The sequence below is a fragment of the Stigmatopora nigra genome, chromosome 22 (genome assembly GCF_051989575.1).
Source record: "Stigmatopora nigra isolate UIUO_SnigA chromosome 22, RoL_Snig_1.1, whole genome shotgun sequence".
In the NCBI taxonomy this organism is placed as follows: domain Eukaryota; kingdom Metazoa; phylum Chordata; class Actinopteri; order Syngnathiformes; family Syngnathidae; genus Stigmatopora; species Stigmatopora nigra.
In genome coordinates, this window is record NC_135529.1 from 5,959,590 (window position 1) to 5,985,938 (window position 26,349).

The following is a 26,349-nucleotide window of genomic DNA, read 5'->3' on the forward strand; positions in this document are numbered from 1 at the left end:
CGTTAAATGGAGTTGAGTGGACGGATACAAACCTCTATGTAAGCAACTACTTGAATAATAATATGTAAGAACCAGTTTGTTTCCCAATACTCAAGTACACCAGTATATGCTGGTGTTCTCGGAAAGACTTGGAGGAACGAGGGGGGTGCATAACACTATGTTTGAATAATAGAGATGAGTATTTGAAATGAAAGCCTAATGTATTAACAGCATTTTCATAAACACAATTTTCCAGGCGTTTTAACACTTTTCTTGTTATTCGAGTTTTTTTTGTACACAAACTTTGCTTGATTTGCTTCTTAAAAGTTAAAAAGACAGGGAGTGAGTCGATTGACAGATGTTGGTGGCTTGCCATTGACTGGCTTGTTTTGTCACAAAGGAACCTGGGACACACTGATCCACGATAATACACAAGCCTACTCTGTTTCCACATCTGCAAATTTCCACATCCAAGGACCAAAACGTTCTCAGTCCAATTAGAACAAGATACTGTCCCGCTTTAAAAGGACATTTCATGAGCAAGCAGAGACAAAACCACATATTGAGAAGGAGCCCTCCATCATAATCGCTTAAATCAAATCCACTTTTTTGAAAGAGACGTTTAACTTTTGCAGCTGTTACAACCAATTGCCCAACCGCATGAAGATCAAATTCTAAGCCTCCTCTCAGACTCATTTTAAAATACTTATAACACAATGGAAATGCAATCAATTATGCTATTATAACACTTAAAAATATTGGCTTAGATTTGGCAAAATCTTTGGGGAGATCCAAAAAGACAGCACCTCACGACAATTTATTTGAAATTTACTTAATTGATTTACAATCCTCCTTCACATAAAGAAAATCCTTTATAAAGACATTTCAATTTGTTGATGCAAGGAACTACGTAAATCTCTTATTCAGTGTGCAAACAGCCAAAATAAATGATTATTATTTTAAGGCATGTGATCTGAAACTGAGCATTGAAGAATTGGCCAGACTCAACGACTAAAAAGACAATCCTTTAGAACACAAGCCAGATGTGTGATAGTAGTATGTTGACTTGCACAGCATAAGTAGTTTTTTGACATTATAAGCACGATCAAAATACATGAAATAACTCAGGCTCGTTGAGTTCAATTTTTTGTGGCCAAGTAAAATGGGGAAAGAAGATGCTTCCATGTCATTTTTTTCCATTTCACTTCCTCCACTTGTGGAAAAAAAAAAATCTCAAGTGACTAAGCATATTGCCTTACTTCGAAACCCTTTCAAACTTCAAGACAATAGCCACTAGTGACTAAGGATGCAGTAAAGAGTTTAAATTTTGTGGAATGTGATGCTTGAAGATCTTGGAAGAACACTTTTTTTTTTGCCCTTTTCAAGACAAACGATGAAGGCCACAACGGTTAAGCTTACATAGAGAGGGTGTCTTCTTTTTGAATGGACCTACACAGGAGCCACAAGGGCAAATAATGGTGTTTGAGCTATAAACACAATTAGAGAGAAAGAGCATTTCCGCGCCTGCCTGTTCTTCCCAGAAGCCTTGACGGCCATCAGTTCACAGCTTCCACTTAACCACTGGGAACAAAGTGGGGTAAAAAGCAGAGTAAACCTGGCCCTCGTCAATATGCTGTTATTAGCGGCGTCGAACCGGATCAGACAGCGAAGACCGAAAGAGTCAACTGTGACACCGACCCTGTACCCGGCCACTTTGAAGACCTCCTTCTAAACTGGCCGCAGAAGCATGTTTGTGTTAAGACTATAATTACAAAAGCTCATAGCCCTGACCACAAATATGAGGACTGTCCTCTTGTGTGACCACAGCAAGGCGTAGGCCATCTGTAGTCTTCTGATCTAACATTTTAACAAGAGTGCAGTCCAAAAGCAGACTGTTACCTTTCCCACCATGTGCTTCACAGGCGTATGGATTGATAAACTAGACTTGAGTGCTCTCCATTGCTAAGGAATTTGCATTGGTGTTCTATGCCATCATGTGGAAAGAGCTCCAAGCCTGGTGGCTTTTCCATGAGAGGCTCCACATACTCGGCCCACCTCCAAAGTCAAAGCTACAGTAGCAATCATCTCTGCATCAGTCTGGGATGATGGAACCCGCAAAAAAAATCATTCCGATTACTATTTTTTTTTGGAGTTGGTTTCATTACAGAGCATGTTTTATGACGAGCTCATGTTTCAAGAGGTTCCTAACTTTGATAAGAAAATACAAAGATATACAATCGTAAAAATCAGATCAAATAGATTTTACGAGAACTATGACGATGGTTAATGATTCTTAGCTTTGTCAAAAGAAACCAGAAATTAATTATATTGGTAAAAATATAAATTTTTACCTCGAAATGATACAAGGGCTGTATAATTGTTTTGTTGAAAATTCAGAATGAGAATATATTTGCCTTCTCCCAATCTTTTGAAGTATTCTAAAGGATTACACTTCAACTTTAAAATGACAGATAAACCCTTAATACTTAAAAAGGGTTTGAATGAGTTGACATGAAACGCTTCAACAACTAAAAAAAATCTTTACAGGTCTAAAATCTGTTACTATTCACTTCATTTCAGCTAAAAGACAAACATTTACAAATAATAATGCGTCTTCACTTTAAATCTCACCAACTTTCCCTTCATCTATGGACTCCTGGTTCAGAGCACCTGTCTTGTACGGACAAGAAAACCCACTAAGACGATGATTAGCAGTGTGTTTCTAGGAAGACACCTTGACCTCATACATCAAAAAAAGTTTCATCAACTCTAGTGAAGTTGACAGGAAAGTTAAATAAAATTGTTCACAAACCTGAAACACAACCAGATGGGTGAAAATGTCCCATTCTTCTTCATGGGGGAGAAAAAAATATACATATAACTGTACTATATGGAAAGATAGTTGTCTTTTCAGAAAGCGCCACAGGGATGGAAAACGGGGGTGACGAGGCTAGACTGTGAAGCACTTGGCGTAAGACACATCTGGAGGAAAAGTAGACTGACATTTACCTCTTAAGCGACCGCCTCCCATTTGCTCTCTCTCTCTTTCTCTCGCTCTTTTAACTCTGTGGAGTCAGGACGGCGTTTCCCTCATTACACATAGACGCTGCCATGTGCACAAACATGTAAACTCCACACACACACACACGCACACCACATAGTACAAACAAGCCACTCCCTTGATTTCCTCTACCTCCCCTTCTGTCTCCACAGGGATCGAACACCCCCCAACACACACAAACTTAAGTTAATAGGTTGGCTGGTTGACACATTAACTTCTGACGCTGCCTTTGTTTTAACCTTGCTTTCTCCTAGAAGTTTCATTCTTACAAAGCACACAAAATAACAACATTTATATTTATAATTGAGCTTTATTTTAGGGTTCCCCTTTGTCGACAATGGCATATTATTTAGGTTAAATAGGGGAAAACTAAAACACGTCGCTTTAAACGATCTACTGTATAAAACTACTTTCCATGAATGAGAATAATTTTGGCAGCTCTGGTGCTGACTTAAGCCTTTTGCGCCAATTTCTTAGTACTATGAAGGTATAATTACATTTAAATATGCTATCACCAAGTGGACTTTTTAGCAGCCAAGGAATCTTTTACTGTACGCCATTTAAAACTGTTATTAATGTCTAATGGTTTTTGGCTACCTCATGCATTAATCCTCTAACCGAGTCTACATACTTTCCAGCTAAAGTTTCATCTCTAGTCGAGGTTTTGTTTTGATGCTTGTGGCATGCATTCTGGGTGTGTGGGTGTGTGTTTGGGTATTTGCATAGGTGTGTGGATGCTGTGCTGTTGGAGACCTATCTCAGTTGTTCATCTGCCACTGTACAATCGCATGCAGCTCAAAGAGATCCGCTACTGTGATGTGCCTGGAAGGAGCCCCGCTGTCGTTTCTGTTGTTGCTTTTGGACACGTACACGTCGCAGTGCCGAGACTAGTCTGCTACAACTCAGCTGGTGGGCTCCCTGCCTCTCTCTATCTCTCTCACCCCCCCCCCCCCCTCTCTCTCTCTACGTCTTCAGCCATTCCCTCAGACACATCCAACCTCTCGTGACTCATCATGACCTTCCCACTCTACGACCCTCAGCTGTCTGTCAGGATGTGAGGCCAAAAAACTTGAATGCTCCAACATCCTGTGACGCCAGCCTGCTGTCATGGTTTCCTAATCTGACTAGAGCACAACAGTGGCCACCTACATTAAAAGTTTTTGTGGCTTCCAGAGGAAATAGCACGAAAAAAGTTGATCAAACGCACTAGATACCATCTGGCTCCGGTGAGGTGGTCACATTAGCCTCACTAAACAATCATATCATTCACTTAATCTCGGCTTTTACTGAACTGTAAACACACCTACTGTTGTCCACTAGAGGGCTAGTCAGCTATGAGAATGAGCATCTTAAATGATCAAAACCTTTCCAGTAATGCTGTGCATGTCTGGACAAAAACAATCTAATAAAACTCAACACAAAGAAATGTTAAACCCTAACGTTATCCACTTGGTCACAATGTGAGATACACGAGAGTTGAATTGAGCATTTCCTATGACATTGCACCCCATACGTCCCTTGATACCCACAAATAAGCCAGTGCTCAATTCCTAAATGGAACCCGTCACAAGACACGGAATTCTGATTTGTATGGTATACGAGCGTTTTATGATCATACAATAGGAAGATTTTCTGTACTTACCACAGATCCCTTGAAAATTTGAGGCTCTAGACTATCCGTCTCCAGGCCGCGACTGGAGGTTTTAGCCCTCTCCGCTGTCACTAAAAGATACACATGGAAAAAAACAACAACTAAAAAAATGGGCTCACATAAAAAGAGTCAGACAGTAGGAGGACAGATTGCGCACTTGTGTGGTTGAGATACAGAACGGCACGAGCATTACGCACAGTTGACTAGACAGCATGAAAGAATGGCAGGAATCCACTATCTGAATGGCCATCAAACGTGCCGCGTAGACACCATGGTGGCCTTTTCACTCAGTTTTTTTTAGGCGTATCATGTCAATCATAGGACTATTTTTTTTGGATACATTTCTCATGTTATGCAAACTGTCTTGTCAAGCAACTCACCTTGTTGTTGCTCTTCTCGGATTTGTCGAATTGCTTGTCTAATCAGCTTCCTCTCTTCGTATTCGGCGGCAGCACGTAACTACGAGCACACACAATATCAACAATGGTCCAGCCATGCCGTTGCTGGTTTTGCTACAACTTTTTTACGTCATTGATTTATTAGTCCGAAAACAATCTTGAAATATCAAAAAAATCTGGATTAATCACTTTAGTTGGCTATCACAAAGAAAATTTCACTCCGTTTTGATACTCACCATCTTAGTGAGTTCATCGACATCTCTGATTGCTTTTAGTTTGTGTGATAGGACATCCAAAGCCTCGCTGGCATCAGATCTAGAAAAGAAATCATGCGGTTAAAAAATGGACATCATCAACGCAATGAAAAAAAATGTCTCTCATCCTTTTTGATTTGGAACTTTTTATTTTTTCATCTTTAGCATCTATTCACAATTCCAATTGTAAAAAAAATACTTAATTTTTAAATCAAATGAACTTTTCTGCGCCCTTCCCAACCTCCCAAGAGTTGATCTTGCAATCCGATTGGCAGAGAAAACCAGATTTTTTAAATCTTTTAAGGTCAAACCGGATTTCATGGTTCTTATTCTTAATGAAGCAATTTGGCTCGACTAGTGAGATTAAGGATTTCAAATTGCAGAGTCAAGGCTAGATAAATTGAATCGTCTCTAATGAAGCACACCCCCCCCCCCCCCCAAAAGAAAGTCACTAATAAAAGTTCTCACACAGAGCACTTTTCTATGCGACTCCCAGTTTAAATGCTGACTGGCAATTAGATATGAAGATGATCTCAAAAATGGGCCGACTTAATGTGAAAAGCTATGATGGAAAATGGAAAGTCTTTTGTGGTTACCATTTGCAACGTACTGACATCACATTTCCAGAGTTTTCCTATTCGTGTCTTAAGGAATGCTGCTTTCTTTGTACTGTATATCCATTTCACCTGGATTGCTTTGTAATTAAGACATTCAGCTTCAATGTGTTTATGCTTGCGGTCTCACCTGTGCTGGTTTTCCTTGTCCTCCTGTTGTTTGAGTCGTGTGTGGCGAAACCTCTTACTGGCCAGTGCGGCCTCCATGTCCTCGATCTCCCTGCTCCTCAACTCGCGAATGGCTGAACGGATGAGACGTCTCTCGTCCAGATCCACGGTTCCATCCAACTGGATGCGGACCGCAAAAGGACAAACAGACAGAGCGAATTAATGCCTGAGGTGCAGACGTAGCAGGGCGACACGATTTCAAGCATTTCTGCTTATATACACTCATTCAGCGGTTCTCAAAGTGTGGTACGAGAACCACCAGTGGAATGTGGACAACCTCTAGGGGCACGAAAAAGACTGATGGAATTCAACGTTAAAATTATTAGTTTTTTTAAAAACCACTATAGGCAGGGGTCAAAGAGGCCGTTTGCTGTCACATGAAAAACAGACATCTCTTTTGGCAGTCAGTGGTAGCCTGTCAACACATGTAGAGGTGAGTGCTAAAAGAATGGTTGATAGCACTTGAGCTCAGCTGCTCTGTTGAAGGTTTCCTGCTGCCCGTGTCCAGGATGTAGCTCGGGGAAACGCCAGGGTTCTCTCTTCATACCAATGTACTTAGTAGATGGGGTTGTTAGCTCAAGCCACACACTAAGACCACTCCAATGTGGGGGTTGACGTGTTGCTTCCCCGAATGCAGAGTCAGAGGAGGAGGGATCTCACTAAAGGATGATGAGTGAGTTTTGAGGTCTCACTGTGGTTTGACAAAAATATGCAATAGCAAAGCAGACACTTTCGTGTGCCGTCATTTGTGCCAATTTAGAGTTATGGAGCAACAAGTGAACACGTTCAAAAAAGACAGGAAGAGTTATCAGCATTGTGCTACAATGCCGAGGAGGAGGAGGATAAAAAGGGGGAATGAAGCTGATGTGGACTTTGCCTAAAAATGGGCAGAGGAGGACTGGGTGGGAAAGGGGACAGGTCATTCCTCACATTCCTGCTGACTCACAAGGAAAGAGGTGGTAGTGGATTCTGGAACTGGGGTCAGGTTGCTTTTCATTTAAACAGAAAGCAAATGGTGAGAGAAGACGAGCTTTGACAGCATGTCCCTGTCGCACATTTTATCCAACGTGGCGTCTCATACTGTTTATCTAACACCAAGTACATTTTGATTTTCAACAATTTACCCTCATCCCATCCTTCCCATTTAGAAATCTCGGTGAAAGACACCTACTAAGGAAACATTTTGCACGTGTGAGTATGTGTGTAATACCCGAGAGAGCATGACTGCAGACAATGGTGGACAATAGTCTGTCATAATAACAAAACTAGCATGTGTGAGGTAGAAGAGCGCCACACGGCATCCAATCATGAAATAGAACAAAAAGTACAATAGTAAGAGATAGAAAAGACTTGGCTAAATGTTTACCAGGGATTCCAAAGGATTTAATCACAGCCCAAAACCAGAGAAATATGATATGATATTGACATTGGTTAAGATTTCTGAGTTCTGTTTAAATTCAGTACAATGGTGGGATAAATTGCTTATCTGATGCAGGGATGCATTTTTATAGAAGAATGAAGACCATTAAAATTTGTGCTTATTAAAAACCAAAAGAGGAGCTTGTTTCAATTCAGCAGAATTTTCTTCCCACAAAAAGTGACGGAGGGCCAGCTGCGGTTCACAGGCTTCCAGTTTAACATCTGTGTGTTTATCCATTTGGTAAATACAATATACATTGCAGTTGCAAACCATTTTAATGGGCAAACCGCAAACACTCTGCATTTCAGTCTACTAACGGAATGGAGTCCATTTCTAATCATCAAAATTCAAATACCGGTACCTGAAGTGAAGTTGACGTTTAAACGATCCAATGAGGGGACGGACTTTAGGTTGAGTTCATTTGGATTGGTTGCAACAATTACAGTTGATGCACTATTGACCTGGCATGAAGCCAAAATATGCAATATTATTTCCTTGAGCGACATCAATACTTTCCCAGTAAAGCAATGATTAACCATGACGGGTGCAAATAAAACACCTCAGACAGGAGCACGTGCCAACAGAAACAAGAGTAGGCATTAAAGAAAAGCAGCGGGAAATAAGTTGCAGGCACAGAGTTCAGATGAAGTAGCCATTACACAGAGTGGCCCAAGTGTTTCAAAGAAAATGAGAGGAAAATTCTGCTTATATGGTTACAACGCCTTTATGCCGGTTACCAAACCTGAAGGCAATTTTCAGAGTGAAACACTAAAACTCTATAGTACTGTCAGTATGCATGAACAAGTCATTCAGAGAATGAACATAAGAACAGCCGTTACACACAAACAGAACGGCCTTTCACACCTCGTCACTTTCCAGCAGACATGTGACTCAGACCTTTTACTCTAGTGGTCACATACAGTACACACAAGCACAAGGATGTGAGCTACTGAAAAAGATCAGCTGTCAGCCCTTTCAGCACCGAATAAGTGAAACAGTTCGACGTGGAGCTACCTGGCGATTCTTGCCAACATGTTGACCTTACTCAGTGGGAGCCATTAGAGCAGGTAGAAGGTTGGAAAATAAACGTTGGTGTGGTGTTTGACTGACTAGAGACGAGGCAAACTGAGTTAGCGATTGCAGATATTGGAGAAAAATTACAAGTCCTGGTTAGAATAAACCACGGAAGGAATCATATAACTTCTGTAGTCGAACTAATGCTGGCACATTGTAACATCTTTAACTCTCTAACTGAGCAGCTCAGTCAATCACTGTCAATTAAGGGCCATTTGTGGTTTACTATAATTCCATCCATCTGGCGAAAAGTTCCCCCTCGTAACCTTTTGGACTCGTCTGCACTCTAGGCCACAGAGTGAACTGGATTTCAACATTTGCAAGGTCAGTTTAGCTTACAGAGCCAAATGTAAAATGTGGTCAAATGTGGCAGATGCTCCAAGTTCGCCAAGAAGACAAAATACACAAACTGTACGATTATGTGGGCCTACGATGCACGTTCTAACAACTACCTGTCGCCACAAGGGCGGAGAGAACAGAAAAAGAAACAGACCACTTATTTCAATTACTGTACAAATAGAAAGCAAGTGCTTTACCAGCTGGGCTTTGTCTAAAATGGCACCCATCACGTCTACACCTTTCATTATTCAATGGCTCGCCTCTGCTAAATGGGGATTATGTTTCTGTTTTGTGGGTTTACGCAAACAAAATTTACAGAGAGAGTTTGATAGAAATTGGTGGACAGAAGTAGCCAGAAGCAGTAGATACTGTAAGCTTTTCCATTAGTTTGGCAATTGTAGAAATGTCTGCAGAAATCATTAGTTCAATCTACCTGTACTTCGAAATTAAGGAACCCCATGAAATAGTATAATTTGGATTTCAAAAAATGACATTTTTCGATGAAAGCAGCTATACATTTTCACAAAAATATTGACCTGATGCAAGCAAGCCTTCAGTATATTTTAATCTTTGTGAGGGTTATTATCTAAGTTTACACATGAGCAGCAGATATGAGCGATAGAAAACATGACTAGAAAGTAAAAAATAAGAGGTCGTGTAGAGAGGCACATACTGTATGTCTCTGCCTTTGCTGCTCAGTGTAATTTGACTGAGTCAACAAAATGTAGATAATAATACTATGAGGAGAAGAACGCCATGTAGGGAAAGTAGAAATGTCAGCATTTAAATTTTGTTAGTGCAGAATCCACACATTTTTAATGTAACCTTGTGGGAGCCCTGTCCACACGATTAAAAGTAAGCAGCTCAATGTCTTGGTCTCTTATGCATTAGACATTTCTCCACCACAAAAAGGAGGGACTTTCAGCATGCAAATCACACACTAGCACCCTCAAGGTCAACTCTGGTAGACCTTTTGACTCCCCATGTTTGTTAGTAACACCACCTTCATTCATTAATTTGTGAATTATGGCGCAATAAAAATCATCCAGGTGTGTGAGCTTGCTGTGTAGGGCAAGACTTGAGCCTTGGAATAATCATTTCCAGAACAGGCGGAGGTTAGAGTGCGTCCAGACAGCAGATGGGATCAGAGAGCTTTTAGCTTTCAGCTTTCTAGTGTCAAGACTTGGAGTCTTGCCTTATAAGGACACACACCACTTGGAGCAAATGGGTTATCGGCTACCCCTATGGACGCTGTCTGAGTGGGGTCGCTGAAATAAGCTCAATTAAGAATAAATAAAACAATGACTACAAAATAAATATCACATTCATACACTTCATTTCTTTCAAGGCAGGCCCAACCCCGACGCCAATATTTTCCCCCCTAAATAACCCAGTGAGACTATCATCCAAGCAAGAAGGCAAGTGCACACCCAGTGAAAAACGGGAAAGTCAAGAGATACTAAAGCCCCAAAAGGCAATCTGTTGTATTGAAAAAGGGCGATTGGTCACCTCACAGCTGGAAGATTAACAAAAAAATGAACGAGATTCAATGCTGAACAATACGATAGAACAGCACCTGCTGGGTCTGCATTGTGTGGAAACAAGACTGAACAGGGGCTACCTACTAATCAAACATGAAGGAAAAACTGAATCTACACGTTGAAACGTGCTTGCTTTGAATGAAGCTGTACATATAGGAGAGCGAAAAGCACAAGTATAATGACAATAGGGCCACGGACTATTAATGCAGGGGCCCTAACTAGAAGTTAGAACAGACAGCGACATGGGAAAACACTGTCCCCCTTTCCAGTCCACAGAGCAGAAACAAAGAGGGTCTACATGGTGGAATGTGTGCAACCTCGTGGGGGGGTCACAGGGCATAAATGACATTCTATAGAACATGAATGGATTAATACTCAAATACACTATTTTATCTTATGTTCTCTTCTCAATTCATTGTTATGCCCCTAATTCTAATAAGTAATTAATTTGACTGAAAAAAAATAGCTTTAAGCCAAATTTATCAATGCAGTTCTTAATCAATGATGGGGGAAAAGATCAATAGAAATCATGCACAAACCAGAAATATTGTCTCCCTGGCTAAATTGCTAAAAAAAAATTTAAATGATACAGAATTGCTTGCGTTGGCGCATAAGAAGATGAGACGTTAGTATCATTTTAAGAGTTTTGCTGAAGACCAGGAAGGAGGCTGCATAGTGGTTCCAGATAAGATACCATTTTCTTGAGTGGTCACCATGTGGGAGCTGCTGCTTCTTTTCATAGAAAGAATTTGCTGATTAAAATAAGGAAATGATTGCTACTCTCAGCAGCAAGTGCATAAAACTAAATTTGAGACTGAGCAGATGAGCGAACAAGATATCTCCAGAAGCTCTTAGGATTAGCAAGGGTGAAGTGGAAAATCAAAACATCAACATCCTTTTGATGACTAGTGCAAGATGTGAGGAAATGAGTCTTCCCTTAGGGATTTCTTAAAATCCACATTTATCTCTCCCCACAACATGTTCTCTCCTATTTTATTTCCCAAATCCCAAATAGGATATTATTTAATCCATAAACAAAAACAGAGTTTTAGTGAGTCTCTTTTAAGATATATTCAATCAAATCAACTACAAAGAAGATATTTCATGTTGAAACTTGTGTTTATTTCTGGAGAAATAAAACATAATCTGACAGTGTTTGTCCTCAAGGGTTTTTACCTGAAACTGTGGTCATAGTTGTGAGAACAGAATTTGATTTTATGTAACTTCGACTAAATGCAGTAACAAAAACACTGCTTGTTATTTTGCCTGTTCTTTTTAGGCAGAGCTGAGAAATTTAGATGGATTTGTATTTTTAAGAACTTCCACAAAAAAAAAAAAACTACCCATAAAGTTAAATTTAAAAAAATTAAACTAACAAATGAGACTTGTTTTATTTAGGATACAATGTGGATCACAAAAACTTATTTTAGAACATTGCTTGACCCTATAGAATGAGAACAGTGTGTGCTTTTGGTCAAACTTGTAATTCACTTATTGTAACAATACAATCACATTAGCAGACTAACAAGACCAATGTGCATCACTGGGACATTTATTTAGTCAGCGGCATGTTTAACTGCCTCATTATTTCACGAGCGAACAATGAAAAACATTAGAATACAAACACATTACAAAACAAATGTGCCTCTTAAATTATGGAAAGCGAGCTGAACTTTTAGTCAACTCTAGATTGAGAGGAAACGCTAAAATATAGATGGGGAAAGTTGCATTGTTTTAGTGCAATAAACTCCTAGGCTGAAAACTAAATATAGGCTTTGAGGCTTAAACAGTAGAAACGCAACTAAATATGGACATTCACAAAAAGAGGTTTCCTGTTTAATCCAATAAACTCAATGACTTTTTTATCTGTGTGCTGCATATTTAGATGTCAAACTTTTCTTGTTCTGGACTGTCACTGCAGCGGTGAAGATAACTTGTTTCCTTTCAAGGGAAGAAAATGTCTTCACTGACACTTTTCTGCACATTTTAAAGTTCATCACGCAGTAAATACGTTACACTGTTTATGTATTGTTAATAGCCGAGAAATGATGGAAGGTTTACAGATCAAAATAACGACTCATGCACGCTAGAAGATATTTTGCCTGCATGACACTTCTATAACTAACTTTTGTTTCGAAACATTGAGGCTGTTTGAAATAACATTCTCAAAAGGCTCATTTTATAAGAGTATTAAATTGGCAAAACTTATCTTTAGAAAAAAATATATTGTCTAAGAAGCAAAGAAATGAACACTATAGATCACACGTGTGTAAATTTCCTGATTTTCCCCCTTTTAAATCAATAATTGGAATTTTTAATCAATTTTTTCTGTGTTTTTAGTTAAAAAAAAGATAGAAAGATACCAGCCTCCACACGTATGAGCCTTTATCTCATTCCGAAATACAGTATAATTAGCTTTTTTTTCTCAAATGTACTTTTCATAAATAATGGTGAGTAAATTGAGACCAATTTATGGAAGCATCAATAAAGTTCCTTATTGTTGTTTCCATGCAGCCTGTTATATAATACAATGCAATTTGGCTGATTTATGGCTCCCTACTGAGCAGGCTGACATTTTTCAACAGGTCCCTTGGGGAGGGGGGGTGGGGGGCAGAGACCTGACAAGTATGTTCATTCTTCCACCGTTACTGTGACTGCTGAAAGCACACAAGTGGGGGTTGCGGGGGTCGTAAAATGAAGGCCAGAAAGGTCCTGTGTATCATGGCACAACATCTTGAAAATTATGGATGCTTCTCGATCACCAGGGAGAGAAGAACGCTAACGCAACTGGCAGGGACGATTACAAATCAATGTGCCAGACATTCGCCGTGGGAGAACGACCAAGTAGGCGCTTTGCATAGAAATGCCCCCAAAATGTCGGTCACGGCCCTCTGAAAAGGACTGTCTTCATAACAGGCAGGAAAGCGTCAATCTTCATTCCTGTGGTGTCGTAAGGCAGGTTTGGAGAGGTCATGAAAAGGAGTGTGGAGCACCTGCCAGGTATCGCAAACACTAAAGCACCTGCTCGTCCTACAGGTTTGACTTACTTGTTAGTATTCAAAAATGCACCTAACTATTGATTGTTTGCGTTGTTCAAGTGACAAAACCATACAAATCCTTTTTCCTTATGTTTTGGATTGTTGTCAACATTAAGAAGTGTAAAAAAATTAAAATCAAAAATCTTTTTCAGTATTGGAGTAAGAAAGAAAAAGCCACTTCTTATGAGATCAACAAGGTGAGATATCACCTAAAATAAGCAAGTTTTCAATGACAAAAATCCATTTTGAAATGTGCCTAACCACCAATATAGTAGGAGTTATATTATTTTTTTAACAACTTGGTTAATGCTTTTCAAACTGCACTAGCACTTCTGCTCTAATTCTGCCAACCAGACAGATGACCACACATGCTGTGCCACTGTGGCATAAAATAGGCCACCAACTGCTTCTTTATTTGGTGGATATTCAAATAATTGTGGCTGCTGAGCAAAAAGAAAAATGTTGGTTGCCTGGTTGCCATAGAGGGGATTAGATGCGCAAAATAAAAGGCAACCAGTGCTCTGAATAGATGAGTGACGATGGGATTAGCGGCTTTAGAGAGGCCGCCATATGACCTTCTGACCGCTTACTTCATCAAGTACAGCGCAGGCTGAAAGCGTCCGCTCATTAATAGCTGCTCTGTAAAGAACATTGATCAGTGTCCCCAAACTAGGTCGAGATTCAGGTCTAAAAATTCCTATTCTTTTCCCATTGGCCTTTCCAATGAATTGGACTGCTGCTAATGTTTTTCCAATGTCTGCACATTTTTACTATACTACTACCAGTGTCGTGTGAATGTACCGTGAGCCACGTTGAAAAGTCATAAAAGTCCCATGAGGCCATCGCGGGTGGAAAATGCAGACTCTTATCTTGCTGACCCACAAAGATGGCCATAATTGAGGGAGGGGAACCTTGCTTGCTGATGGGATCTCTCTATGAGGGGTGCAATTACATTATTTTTCCTTATCGGGAATATTACATTAGATCAATACATTGATCCTCATAATTCAATTTCCCTGAGTATTATTCCCAAATCATGGTAATATTAGCCTGTGACACCTGATGTTGGGAAAAAGTCCGACGACATCCAGTCAATCACAGGACACATAGAAACAGAAAACCATTGAATTTCACACAGTCACTGAGCTGGAACTGAACCATGTACGTAGAAGTCAAGGGATTAAACCACCATCAGGGACTAGGGAGCTGATTCTCCCAGCTAAAATCTCTGGTGAGAACATTGAAGTTCATCCTTATTACTCCCACAGTTCTCCCCTTCTGACTTTTAAAAATAAACTCACAAACTGACTGATCAAAGCACACTGGTCTTTTAATTACAGATATTATAAAGAGGGGGGGGGGGGGTGTATGGTAAAGACAGTCCCTTCAGTGACTTATGAGCAACTTGGCAAGATGATTATAGTTCGGTAAAATAACAGATAAGTTAGAAAGGTCAGTAGGACATTACTTTTTTTTTTCTTTGTCTCAGAGTAAACAAGCCTTTTCACGTCATGTTTAGTGAGACTTAAACAGAGACATATTTCAAAAGAGGCCTTGTAACTTATTTGGAGGTAAAAAAAGAAGAAGAAAGAAATACAGGCATGCACAGCAACAGCTATCTTTTGACAGGTTCAAGTCACAATCTAACACTTGGTTGTCGACTCAACCTATTTCAACATTTCCTTCAATATAATATCTGTCTGCCTCAAACCAAGTGCTTGATTAAATGTTTCACCCTTAATAAGGAATCCACCAAATTTTTCCACAAATAACAAAGACACTATTAATGTTCACTAATATGTGAATTCAAGTGTGTTTGTATTGCAAGTATTTTCAGTAGACATTTTACATCATTGTACTAATTCACTTTATACATAACTGGTCATTTTATTTTGTTTTTTTATCACGGCTGGGAGAGAAATAAAATCAAGGGTTAGAATAAGGAATTGTTCATTACACCATTTGACTAAATGATTTAAATTTTAACAAATCATAGGTCAACAGGTACCAGAATTCCAGAAGAAATTGTGTTTTGGCCTCAGGTGTCAATGGAAGGTGCGCATAAAACTTTTTGAAGGTGGAACTTGCTTCCGTAATTAATATAATGACTATATACTGTGCGATGGTATGGAAATGACTTTTGGTAAATGTCAGTAATCGAACATGAAACAGTTACAGTAAGTTAATTAATTTTTAGATGTATCATTTACAAATGTTGCATAACGACAGGAGGTGTGGATCTGGGAAATGAATCAGTCTGCCTTAGAATGTTTGACTTGTGCTTCATGTGTCATTCCAAAAATCCTGTTGCACATTTTTCTGCTGCAGGATATAGTTGAGACATGACTCAGAATGTCAAAGACACTATCAATACTGATTCATGACAATTCGTCTGGACAGAAACAGTGTACAACAGCAACTTAATGTACTTGGAATGATAAAAAAAAATACATTAAGACAACTCAATTTAAACACAAAGGATATAGAACAACTGTACTGTATTTTCTAGACTAAAATATAATCACATTTTACATATGCAGTAGGTTGGAAATGCAGTTAGCTGCAACTAAAATTGAAAAAGGTACTATAGAAAATAAATGGCTGGAGGTCAAATCAAAAATGAAATTCATTTATTAGGGTGTTTGGAAAAAAAATAGCACCACTGTGGTTGATTAGAATAATAATTAAAATAAGTATTTTGTAAGATTGGTGACAGAATGAAATGCAATGATGTGACTGATGGCATAAATACACGTTGACCTACTAAATAATGTCATTTACACTTAACATAATAACACACTAACATAATTCGGTAAAGAAACAAACGTAGCCAGCCAGATATGTGCTTAAAAAGATAATTGACTGCAAATGACTCATTCAACGAAACCAATGACAAATTAAAAAGGCACAGCAATTCAGAGAGATTCCACTAGAGGGCAGACGGTGCAATTAACCGGAATAGCTATACTTTTAGTGATATTTTTGTTGCGTGGTCAGATGCACTAAGCTTTTACCCTCATGTAAGTAAAATGTGTGCCATATTTCATGTCATTTTTTTAATAATAAACACAAAACGATGTCGCCAAGTGTGTTGGCGTTGTGTACAGATGCTGCGTTTAAGTTAGTATATAAGTACTTACGATCAATCCTCGGGTATAATAGTACTCACCAAAGCTCGGAGAGAAGACTCATCCAAAGTGGCGTAACTTTCCTGTGACATTTTGAAGATGTCGTCTCTTGATGACACTCAGGTGTCAAGCCAAACTGTCAGAATTCAGTCAGGAGACTTCTTGACGCCGTCGTACCACCTGCTCAACTTTGAGGCACAAGTGTCGTTTTCCTCAATTTTTTTTCTGCAGGGATGATTTTAAAAATCAGAGATTTGAGGGCATTTTGCAGGGCAGCGTGCCGAGTTGCGAACGAAAGCAGATGAAATCCCTCACCGGGAGACGTTGGTCGCTTTTTGAACTGCACAATCAGAGTGGAAGGTGCAGGCCACGCCCACATCAGGGCTGGCTGTTGATCCTGGCGCATAACATAGAAAACACACCTCTTACTTTTTAAAATTGTATTTCATTTACATTTTTACCAACAAATGTCCAATCCATTTGCAATTATCTAATTTCCCAAATATAATTAAACACCGATCGCAGTCAACGGCAGCTGTTATGCCACGCAAACATGCCAACTCCCCACCTGGAATCAAACCCACAAACCCAGAACTGAGGCCGACGCGCTTACCATTCGACCGTCAGCCCTGCAAACGCATACAACACATGATTTTAACCTTCGTCTATGGCAATTAAGGTCATCATCATACACCCAGCCATTGTTGAAGACAAAGGCGTTTTTGCATTTTAATCCTTCCCCCATGGCACAGTTGTTCCCCTTTATTCCTATAACCCATTTTCAGCAGATGGCATCCACTGAAAATGTTTTCTTTTAAGTGCTACTATTAACTGGGTGTCTTCTTTACAACAGATGTCCACTTTGTGGCTTATCTGCTGATCTTTCAACCCGTGAGTGATTTTTGTTGTTGTAGAGAAGGTTCAGGCCATTAATACAAGTATCAAATTGAAGCCATGAAGATTTATTGACGTAACAAAACAGTCACAGAGTTGCGCTTGGCACTACAAAGAATGATCATCCGCATGCATGAACAAACACCAGGCCAGGAGATTTCATCTTCCACTTACTCTTCTCTCTGATTGTTAATACATTGGACTCCAAAATGATCATCTCCATTACCAAATGATGTGCTGCAGATCTTCAGACGTTTGTGGCACATGATTATACTGTAATTGCTTTTCTTTGATATAAAACCTTATGTATTCATTTGTTTGGCTGATAATATTTTTTCCATACATGAAGACAACAGAGCAGATAGCTGGAAAATTAATGATATAATGACAACTTTCTAATAAAACAAACCATGATATATTAGCTAAGATACTAGATTCAATGGTAAAAAAAAAAAAAAAAAAACACAGATAACTTGAAGAGGGTATTAAGATTACACGATAAAATGGACAAAAACATTTCCGACAAATAAAAGAAATGTCAGCTAAGACGATTTTAAGGGGTGATATTTATCGCAAAATCAAATGACTTTGAATTGTTAAAAGTGGTGTTGCTGCTGACACAGGCACTTATCAGATATAATTATGATTTAGCTAAGAAATAAAAAGCAGGGTGCAAATCTTTTACATGCTGGAGCTGTCACTCCTCCTGCTGGTCTTCGTTCTGCTTCTTAGGGAGCTGTGAATAGGGGAAAAAACACAAGTCACTGCCAAATAAAATTGTCTGGACTTTAAAGGGGAAAATCTTGCCTTCAAAAGAATTTAAACATTGTCGCCCTGTTCCCCATTAAATTAAAAGCAATGTGAAATCAGTGGGTGTATGTTTATCATCATTTTTCCTTTATATCCCAATTAAACATTTTCCCACTCCAAACAGAAAATTCAAAGGCTCCAAATTGTAACTGTACCTTTGTCAACACATTCCTTCTGTTTCCTCTCCCCTCTTTATTTTCGGTTGAATGTAGTCTGTCATGTGCAAAAAATAAAAATCAAATATTGTTTTAAAGTACAGATAAATTTTGACATTTGCATGTGAACATACCCCTTTAGATAGTCAGAACCTGGCCTGTCAGAGTCCAAGAAAGAAGTCAGCCCCCCTTCCGATTCTCTGCCGTGTTGAGCTGTATTTTGTGCCGAAAACTCACAGTTGGACGGTTTTCTCTGGCGCGGACGTCCAATGTAGCCTCTCTGCCATTCCCTTTGGTTGTGTCCTGGTGAGGGGTCCCTGCTCAATCCCAGATCTTCTTCCAAGAACTCTCCTGTGTGCACGCAAACATCTCAGGGCTTACTTAGTCGTGTATACTCATCACCATGTGTATTTTACATAATGTAGCCAATGGCAACATTTTTACACCACATTTTCAAAATATTTACATTCTCTTACATTATTATACATGCATACTATATAAATATCTTTTAAAAAAAATGGGGATCAAAGTGCGGCTCTTGTTCAAAGACGCTTGATATTTGCATGTAAATAGGAGTAGAACACTACCTTGGTGCTTTATTCTCCTGTGAAAATCTGGAGACGTCCGTCCAAAGGCATCTTTGGCGGATATTTTTTTGACGGACGCTTTTGTTATATTGTTGAGTGGAAAGGCGGTTTGTGGCCGCATGTCACATTTGTCCTGCACAAGAGAAGGCATAAACAGAAACTCAATTGCAATTGTTGTTGTTGTGATTCACTAACACGTTCCAAAATTATCTTTGCAATCTGCGGAAGACACGAGGCTCAAAGAAAAATAGATTGGTGGCCTTTTTTCAAAACGGAACAGACAGGAAGCAGATCATTTAAGTTGTCTAACCAACCGGAGGAGCGACATACCTGGTGATGAAAGACAACAGCCTCCTCCAGCGCAACGCCGCAGAATTCACATGGAATCACTACATCGCCCTCTAGGGGGCTGGCTGGGGGACTGTAGGAAGCTGGGGAGACAGATCCTGGGAAGGTGGGGATGTTGGAGGCCAGCGTGTTGGGGAGGCTGCGCATCATTCCTGAAGCGTTCCTGGGCTCTTTGGCCGGGGACGGAGGTTGCTTGCTGAAGGACGCAAAAGCGGACGCCGGGCTGCAGCCGGTCTGAAACAAAATAGATGAGGCAATCAAGCTACATTTTCCTCCCCTTAAGAGATGTCTCTGAAATAAAAACAATCTTCAAGGGCAAATGGAGTGTAACCACTTAGGTTAACTCTTAGAGACGTTTACATCTTTATTAGTTAACCTTGCTTTGAACTTTGATTTCATAACATTCATATCAGAAATGGATGAGTCACAGAGGTACGCTGAGCCAAACAAAGGTGGCAATTCCTGAGATAATTGGTGAAGGTTTTTATGGTCGTCTGGCTCCACGAACGTCCAGAAATGCTGAAAACCCTGCTCTGGCATCTCATTCAAATTCATCTTTCATTGGGTTGAAAACAGTTTGCATCAGATTACATCCAATTATAATTATCTTAATAGCAGATGCCCTTCTTGCTACAGTATTGGCTCCAAGTTGTCTATCATAAATCAAAAACAGAATTTCTTAGAATCCTAGAATACCGTTTCAGGCGGCGCCTTCAATGCTACCTTTAGAATCCCGCCGTCAGTGAAGGGCTTTTTATGTCTCGTTACTATGCGAGCCGCGTTAAACGAGGCTTCTGTTGCTGCATTGCCTTTTCCGTGGGTTTGGTGAACAGAGACTGCTGTCTTTTAAGTGCCAAATTGAACGCCTTTGCCGTTCGTTTACTGCGCTTTGACGTAAAGCCTGGTGAAAGGCTCCTATGTGCCATCTTGAAAAGGCGCTTAACGTTGCAAATTTTATCATTGACAAAAGCGTCTCCAACTCTTCATGTAAATGTTCAGCTTTTTGTTGGACAAAAAATAAAATAGGTCACGTCACTAAGGTTTTGTCCAATTTTTTTTTCCACATCATGGGTCAAAGTCATAGTGAAACCTCAATCAAACTATCAATCCATTGTAGAAAATAATTGCTAACTAATCCTTCTCATGTTTGTAGGCCAGACTCAGATGATTACAATAAAGTCAAACCTGATGCAAAATGAGGTCCTCTTCGGGAAACAGCTCTTCACAAAACTCACAAGGAAGCATAATGTCTGGAAGAAATAATTTAGACTCATTTTAAGTGCAAACCAGGTATTGTCATAAAAAAGGAGGATTTTAAGTTTTCCAGGTGCATTTTACCGGTTTGATCACGGTCCAGAAGGGTACTTGTGCGAGAGGGGAAGTTTGGGTAGTTGTTATTGGACGTAGAGAGCGGAGAATCAACTGAACTGTTGGAAGTCTTTGTGTGGTCCCAGATGTCGCTCCACAGATTGGGCTCCCCACCACCAGCCAAGGAATCTCCATCTGTCTGTAAGCTGAGGGCCAACATGTAGTCGAGGCCTGATGAATCTTCATCTTGAAGCGGCCACGCATTGTTGCGACTAACAAAGTCGTTCTGTTCAGACACTATGGGAAAAACAAGAGTTGAACCAAACCATCTCCAGAAAAAGGGATGAAAGTATTTAAAAATGTGTTTTGCGGTAAATGATTTGGATTCAAAATGGAGCTGAAATAAACATTTGCATATTGCTTCCCTTTTTGCCTTTTTTTCCAACATTGATTAAATTCACTTTCTTCCTCCACCCCAAAAATTGAGAATAACAATGATGCATTCTATTTTGGAATGAGGTTGTATTGTGACGCAATATGGAAAAAGTGAAGCAGGGGGAATTCTACTTGGCACTGCTAATGTTGATGATCTTTAAGGAAAATGTGTGTAGTTAGTCCAGGTCAACTGATTAATGCATCATAGGCAAGAGACTGCAATTACATTGGGCGGGGAAATAAATACTCACATCGGCTGGATGTTATATTCCTGGGTGCAATATTTTTCCAGTCGCTGCTGCTTTGTGGTCCCCTTGAAGTGTTAGAAAATGCCGACTCAAAAGCACGGGGAAAGGCCTGATGTTTTGAAGCACAGAGGTTGTTTTCCTTAAGGCTGCGCTCTTCGGTTCGAAGTGGGTTTCGGATAGAGTGGCCTTCAAACCAGGCCCCCGGAGACTGCAGATCTGTCAGATTGCGACTGGAGTAGCTGTTGTTTCTCTCTTGGAGCAGGGTGGGACTGCCGCATAACATTGGATGAAGGGCTTTTTCTCTCAGCATGATATTGCACTTACACTGTGGACAAGGCTCTGTGCGAGCTCCACAGTAATCCTCATGTTCTCTGCTTTGACTGAAGGAAATCTCCAGTTCACAATACTGGCATGCCACCAGTCTCTGAGAGCAGTCAGTGTTCTGTCAGAGCAAAACATGAGACATATTGAAATTGGAAATTTTGGCAATTTTCCAAAATGTTGACAATTTTGGGGGGATTTCTGGAGTTTAGGAAGGTTTGGGGTGAGGGATTTCATTAACCGTGAGGAAAATAAAACACATTTAAAATACAATTCCAAGTTGTAACTGCATTATCAAGCATCGTTACCGAGTATTGTTAAGTACTTAAATATAACACATCATTTGTCCAAATAGTAATTAAAAAATGATAAATATGTAGTTGTGTATAAGCACAAAATTGATTAAAAAAATTGACCCTACGTGTAAAAGAAAAATATAACATACCTGGTGAACTTCAATTAGATTTTTATTAATCTTGAGTCCACATTTGCATTTAACCTGTAAAAAAAGGACACCCAGACCTTCTGAATGGATACGCACTCGCATCTGTTCTTTGATTGTCTTTGCTTGACAAAAACGGATCTAACTAAAGTGTGGTAGTTGTGCCAAATTCTTAAATGTATTATTTATTACCTGGCTATGCTCCTGTTGCTTGTGTTCCTGCAAATCTGAGCGTGGCACCGGTTCCTGGCACACATCACACAGTGCAATGTTTCTTCGACAGTGGATTTCATGGGTGGTAAAATTTGCTTCAGGAATACCGTGTTTGCTACCAAATGAAAAATGACAATTAACCTTTAAGTATTATTCAGTTACCAAATGTTAATGTACTACTTACCAATTGGCACAAAACTGAGTTTTTTCGTCTGCCATAGTCTTTTTTACTTAAGCCTGCATTGAATACAACCATGTTAGTTAGTGAAATACACATTTCAATGAGATCCACTTCATTACTAATAGAACAGAAGGGCTTTTCTTTTACATGGATAAAATCACATTTTCAACAAACGAACGTAATTGAAAGAGACGGTGTCTTTGGGTCGTTAGCTACTAGATCAGAGTTTGCTGCAGTCAAAGGATTGCATTGAAAGACCTAGATGATACACAAGTAGTAGTGTATATATTTCATGAAATGACAGATCGACATTTCTTTTCACGTTTTTTTGCTTACCCCGCTAGCTAACGTTAGCTGATGGTGGTCTTCAGAAACGAGGAACGACAAGCATCTTCGCCTTAAGCCAGCGGGAGTGTTTTAAGCACACATAAAATATAAATGTCATTCGAAGTGACGCCTACAGCCAAGCTATGTAGCTTAGCAACCGTTCTTAGTGTAGCTTTGCCTATGCTAACGCTAACTAACTTGCTAAAAGCAAACTAGCCTGGCTATTATCGCCGAGAAGCTATCACATTGTCCGATTTCTGTCACCCGGAATGAATATATAGAACGGGACTTAACGATGTTATTTTTAGCAATCATGTCAGTTAAATTGTCTCCGGAGAAAATAACGCAGAGGAAATTGGAGGCTACTACTAGGCTGTAACTCAAGCACGTATCATTCAATTTCGTCTTTCCTGTCTCTCTGTACACGAACTAAGGCAGAGTTTGCCCGGAGCTTTGCCTGTCAGGCAGTCTACGTTTCATTAAATCAACATCAAATTCCAACATGGTTTCATTTTTTTAATTTTATAATGAAAGGAAAACTACATAATTTTGACTGGTTGATAAAAAAATATTGCTATACAATATATCGTGCCGCAAAACATGGATTGCTTTATCTGAAAGTACATTTCTTCATGTTACATAATACAAAAACCTACTGCTGTATACAGGAGAAATCGGAAAACACAATACATTACTATTACCTTTTTGAGATTTAGATTTTATATTTTCAAATATATGGTAAAATAAGGTAATATATTAAGATTTAGTTTTCCAGTGACTTTAAAATGTGATAATGCTCAATCAAGGTTTTGTATCTTTCTTTGCCAATTCATTTACACAACAAATTAGAAGAGAAATTCTAAATATAAATTGTAGGAAAATGTTGCTTTTGCAGTTGTCAGATGAGTTTAAAGTTTGCATCATAAAATCCAGAACTATACAGAAATGTGAGTAAATCAATGTCCTATCATTTATGTACACATTGTTAGACTAAACTATTTCACCTGACTCCAATTCCTTAACTCTGTAGTCTCCAGTCTAACAATGGAGCGTGTTCAGCATCGGAGGAGACAAACCAGGGTCGTGCGAGTTTATCCACAGATGGTTTATTCCATTCATATTGATTCATACAGAGCTCCGGGTCTCCCTCCCATAGAATAAGCCCGCTGAGTGTTGATGTCCTAAAGCGGAGGATGGAAAAGACATTGTCCAAACCCGCGTTTGCCCAGTTATAGTCCAACAAAAATGCATATTCATTCGCTGATTAATAATGAGATGTGGGCTGGTCCAGGGCTGCTGTGAGGGGTGGGTTTCTTTGGGCTCCACATCTTCCAGCCTTGAATCCACATCATCCAGACCTCTGTCTCCGCTGGTCCTATAAAGTCCCGACCCACTGCCCTGCTCTTTGTTCCTCTGCCCTTTGAAGTCCTCCATCTGGTCTCTTATCAGTGTGAATCCCACCTTGAAATAAGAATCTCAGGAAGAGCCTTTTGTTAACATTGTAGTCGAGGAGTCTCGGACCCATCCTTCTGTTCATATTGTAATTGAGTTGGGAACAAGAGCTGAACCCTTCAGTGGCGATACTAAAACAAGACCGCCACAAAAAGAATGAGTAAAATGTGATATCAAAATGAAACAGCTATACTAAAAAGAATGAGTAAAATATGTCAAATTCTTCATTCCCTCTCTTGGTCTCCTAAAAGAGACCACATCAACAACACCACACAGGTTAGTGTCAAATGAAATGTAAAACTATATTAGTATAAAAACAAAGAAGCACTACATTAGTAAATCCATGAACATGTGTGCCCAGCAGGGGGTCCAGAGGGGTCAGTTTGGCGCAACTGGACATACTGACCTCTAGGGTCTGGTCCCACTGCTTTATCGTTCAATCGAGTAACTAGAGTAGGAGCTAAGGGGAAGATACAACAGCTACAGAGAATAAGCAGAGTAATGAGCACTCCAGCAGATATGAGGATGTTGCCTATCAAACCTTTCCAGGCACCAAAATAATCCATCCATTGGTCCCAGATTGAGGTGTCCACACCTGACTGATCGGCCATCTTATTAGTCAGGGTTCGGAGGCCTTCTAAAGCTTTGGTGAGACGTCCATTTGGAGCAGTGTTATTAGGAATGAAAGTACAACAGGCATCACCAAAGATAGCACACACACCACCCTTCTCAGCCAATAACATGTCTAATGCTATACGATTTTGGAAGGCCATGAGGGATGTTGCCGCTAGCTGGTCACGTACCGCCTCTAACGACTCAACCGTGTAATTGGCAAGTTGCTGGACATTGTAATGAATATAATTGATGCGATCAACATTTTAGTTGTGAGTTACCCAAATTAGAATACTTTTGAATCCCGCTGAAACCTGATTAGCAAGTTTATACTCATTAGGAACGCCACGGGGGACGCCTATGGCGTCAATATAGGTGGGATCGGAGTTACCCATCCAGGTGTGTGGTGCTCTCTTTTGGCGATGCAAGACCTCGATGTTTTTACCCGATCAATCGAGTAACTAGAATGCATCTCATCTGCCTAACTGCAGATTTAAGTGTGACGTCTAGACCCAGTGAATTCAGGATGTCAGGATACCACACATCTTCTTCATAGTAGTTCTCCAGTTTGTCCTTTTCATACCAATTTACTCTCCTCTGTGATAGGAGTATGTCACCATCTTGTATTCCAACTCGAGTCTCTGTGGGTGGCGCGTTCAGACACGCCCAGGCAGTCACTGACAGTACAGTCACTGTGATGTGAATGGCAACAGCTTTCACTGTGGCCAATGTGCAGAGGTGCAAAGTCTATGGAAGCTCAAGGTTAAGTGAGGCGTGCTCGTGGCAGGTGAGTAGACTGATGAGTTTTTATGGACAAGGGTTTTGATACCGTCCAACTTCCAGTCTACTCAGAGTCACCTGTGTCTCGAACTACCTTGACCTGGCATTGGTGAAAGCACTGACATTTCAGCCATCTTTGCAGCAGTGGAGGTTGGTCAGTTGGGCCACGAATAGGTCTTCCCATCGTGGAGAGAACCAGGACTTCCTTTTTATGACTGGGATCAGCATCCAGTCACCTGGCTTCACCACCTCCTGCAAAGTAGACAAAAAGGGATCACGGCAGCTTGCCCGTTCTTTGGACAAGTTTCTCCAAACATGTTACCATCCATTCTGTGATTAGGTCTGCCTTGCCCTTAGCCTTTTGTCATGTTTCACCTTCCATAAAGGATGTTGAAATGGTCTTCCATGAACGTTTGTATGCTCTACCAGTCCCACACTCTTTTGGACGTTGTCCTCGTTTGGGCCTGAGGTTGCCTTGCACACCATGACTGCAACAAATCAAACAGATACTACAAAACAATTAAAAGCAGGTATTTAGACCTCTGGGACATGGAACACACTGTACCATGTC

At 40.0% G+C, this 26,349-nt stretch overlaps 1 protein-coding gene and 1 pseudogene across 2 annotated transcripts in view; both read right to left on the reverse strand.

Moving 5' to 3' along the window:
* LOC144215347 (smoothelin-like) overlaps positions 1–17,006 on the reverse strand; it is a 34,952-nt pseudogene extending 17,946 nt beyond the window's left edge. The window contains exons 1-5 of the transcript XR_013330407.1: positions 16,707–17,006; positions 6,088–6,245; positions 5,326–5,404; positions 5,072–5,150; positions 4,683–4,762 (exon numbers count right to left, since the gene is read on the reverse strand). The product of XR_013330407.1 is annotated as a smoothelin-like (transcript). The remainder of the gene's footprint in view (positions 1–4,682; positions 4,763–5,071; positions 5,151–5,325; positions 5,405–6,087; positions 6,246–16,706) is intronic.
* A 600-nt stretch (positions 17,007–17,606) lies between these two features.
* Positions 17,607–23,339, reverse strand: LOC144215892 (TRAF-type zinc finger domain-containing protein 1-like). The gene is made up of 12 exons (XM_077745091.1): positions 22,944–23,339; positions 22,611–22,663; positions 22,406–22,541; positions 22,217–22,270; positions 21,454–21,892; positions 20,798–21,064; positions 20,645–20,709; positions 19,442–19,693; positions 19,112–19,244; positions 18,659–18,875; positions 18,525–18,582; positions 17,607–18,295 (listed from the first exon to the last, which is right to left on the reverse strand). Exons 2-12 carry the CDS (start codon positions 22,643–22,645, stop codon positions 18,257–18,259), a joined length of 1,695 nt encoding a protein of 564 aa, XP_077601217.1. The 5' UTR covers positions 22,646–22,663; positions 22,944–23,339; the 3' UTR covers positions 17,607–18,256.
* Between the last annotated feature and the right edge of the window lie 3,010 nt (positions 23,340–26,349).

Bases quoted from the DNA above. Each gene is read 5' to 3' on its own strand.
- LOC144215892 (XM_077745091.1), bottom strand. From the start codon at position 22,645: ATGGCAGACGAAAAAACTCAGTTTTGTGCCAATTG. The intron at 18,876-19,111 runs GTAGTGTTCTAC...GCGTGCACACAG, and splicing joins CAGGAGAATAAAGCACCAAG to GAGAGTTCTTGGAAGAAGAT. The intron at 18,296-18,524 runs GTACAGTTACAA...CCCTATTCACAG, and splicing joins GAAGGAATGTGTTGACAAAG to CTCCCTAAGAAGCAGAACGA.